This window comes from Babylonia areolata, chromosome 13, assembly GCF_041734735.1.
Source record: "Babylonia areolata isolate BAREFJ2019XMU chromosome 13, ASM4173473v1, whole genome shotgun sequence".
Lineage (NCBI taxonomy): Eukaryota > Metazoa > Mollusca > Gastropoda > Neogastropoda > Buccinidae > Babylonia > Babylonia areolata.
In genome coordinates, this window is record NC_134888.1 from 7,623,292 (window position 1) to 7,625,791 (window position 2,500).

Consider the following 2,500-nt stretch of genomic DNA (forward strand, 5'->3'; position numbering starts at 1 on the left):
GGGACCAAACAGGTGAAAGTCTGAAGGGGCAAGGTCTGGGCTGTAAGGGGGATGAGGGAGCAGTTCCCAGTCCAGCTCGTTGATGGTCTGCACCGTTCGGGCTGCTGTGTGAGGCCTTGCATCTTTGGCACCCACCGGCAGCTGACCTTCGAGTAGTCAAGGTCATCATGGACAATTTTGTGTGCTGTCCCAACAGATAAGCTCAAAGTCCTTGCAATGTCATCCACTGTCACCCTTCTGTCAGACTGAATGAGGTCATTGACTGATTCGATCACCTCAGGAGACCTCACTTCTGTAGGCCTTCCAGGCCTGTCTTCATCCTCAACACTGCTCCGTCCTTCTTTAAACAATTTAGCCCACTTGTAGACATTTTTTCGGCTGAAACATGTGGCACCATACATAGACTTAAGAGGCAAAAGAAAGTGGGTTTCAAATGTACGAATATGTATTTGTGAACTCGGGTTTGGGTATGCTTGGTATTTCCAAAATGTAGGTTTAGATCATGTATTTTTGCAAACTCTTCGCCAGCGCATGATCGATTGTAGATGGCAGAGTTGGGAAAACCATATTCAGTCTTGTGAAAGGTTTGGTATATACAGGGGTTATGTTTCTACTCATTTAGTGAAGAATTATCTCTTGTTTAATATGGATAGACATCTCAGATTTATTTTGGCAAGATTTAGACTTGGTATATCGGAAATAAACACCCACAGGTACCGATATAAAAAATGTACACAATTCTGATCTCTTTTGTCCATTGTGTAAAGAGTCGATACAAGATGAAGTACACTTTGTTTTGAAATGCCCCATTTTGTGTGTTCTTCGTGAAAAATTTATCCCAAAGAAATATTATATATATCCATGTTCATTTCGATTTAATCTGCTGATGGCATCTACAGATGACGGACTTATACGTAATTTGGCTCTATATTTATATAAAGCTTTTCACTTAAGAGATATAATTATGTCATGATTAATTGCTATAGTTCTGGTGACATACACAAATGTTGTTATCGCCATAGCCTCGTTCATATGGGGCTTTGGCCTTCATGAATAAACCATCTGAATCTGAATCTGAATCTCTCCCAGAGCGGTGCAGGGAACGCCCAAGACTCGCTATGAGGACGTGGTCACGGTGTCATCAGATGGGGCGGTGATCTGGGTTCCCATGGTGACGCTGTACGCCACCTGCCCCATGGACCTGACGCAGTACCCCTATGACGTGCAGACCTGCACCTTGGTCTTCGGCTCGTGGACCCACACCACCAAGGAGATGCACGTCAAGGTGTCCGCTCCTCGTCCGTCTGCGACAATGCAGTCATAACTCCAAACACACACACACGTAGGCACGGACGCACGCACGTACGCAAGCACACACGCAAGCATACACGCGCGTGCGCGCACACACAAACACACACACACGGCGCGCACACACGTTCTTATGCATGGGCACATGTAAGGACACACACACACACTCTCTCTCTCTCTCCCTCTCTCTCTCTCTCTCTCTCTCTCGCTCTCTCTCTCTCTGTGAGTCTGTGTGTATCTGTGTCTCTTTGTCTCTGTCTGTCTGTCTTTCACTCTCCCTCTCTCTCTCTCTCCTTGAGTCTGTCTGTCTGTCTCCCCACCCCCCCCCTCTCTCTCTGTGAGTCTGTGTGTGTGTGTGTGTGTGTGTGTGTGTGTGTGTGTGTGTGTGTGTGTGTGTGTGTCCCCTCTCTCTCTCTCTGAGTCTGTGTGTGTATCTGTGTCTCTTTGTCTCTGTCTGTCTGTCTCCCTCTCCCTTCTCTCTGTGAGTCTGTGTGTATCTCTGTCTGTCTGTCTGTCTCTCTGTCTGTCTCTCTCATATATATCAGACATCGAAGATGTTTGCTGATGACAGTGATAACGCTGATGGTAAGAATGATGATGGAAGATGAATGGAAAGAGAAGAAAGATAAGGAAAACTGTGACTAATGCCCCATAACTCCAAACAAACCGAACTAGAGGCAGTTTTATTGTGACTAATGCCCCGTAACCCCAAACAAACCGAACTAGATGCAGTTTTATTGTGACTAATGCCCCGTAACCCCAAACAAACCGAACTAGGTGCAGTTTTATTGTGACTAATGCCCTGTAACCCCAAAGAAACCGAACCAGATGTGCAGTTTTATTCCAAACAGTTAAGCTAACAACACCAACGGCATCAGCATTGACATCAAAGTCAACGACAAAAAGCTTAAAACAGTCCACAGCTTCAAATATCTGGGAGCAATCGTGTCAGATGAAGGATCTAAACCAGAAGTACTCTCGAGAATTGCCCAAACAACAACGGCACTCAACAAGCTGAACACCATCTGGAACAATAAAAACATCGCTCTCAGCTCAAAAATCAGACTGATGCGTTCCCTGGTTATATCAATATTGCTCTACGCCTGCGAGACTTGGACCCTGACTGCAGACATCGAGAGAAGAATCCAAGCTGTCGAGATGAGATGCTTTCGTAGACTACTTGGCATCTCCT

At 45.7% G+C, this 2,500-nt stretch overlaps 1 protein-coding gene across 1 annotated transcript in view; it reads left to right on the forward strand.

Moving 5' to 3' along the window:
- Positions 1-2,500, forward strand: part of LOC143288812 (neuronal acetylcholine receptor subunit alpha-10-like) — a 25,535-nt gene that overhangs the window by 14,772 nt on the left and 8,263 nt on the right. The window contains exon 5 of the mRNA XM_076597446.1: positions 1,090-1,285. Within this exon, the coding sequence (XP_076453561.1) occupies positions 1,090-1,285 (196 nt within the window). The remainder of the gene's footprint in view (positions 1-1,089; positions 1,286-2,500) is intronic.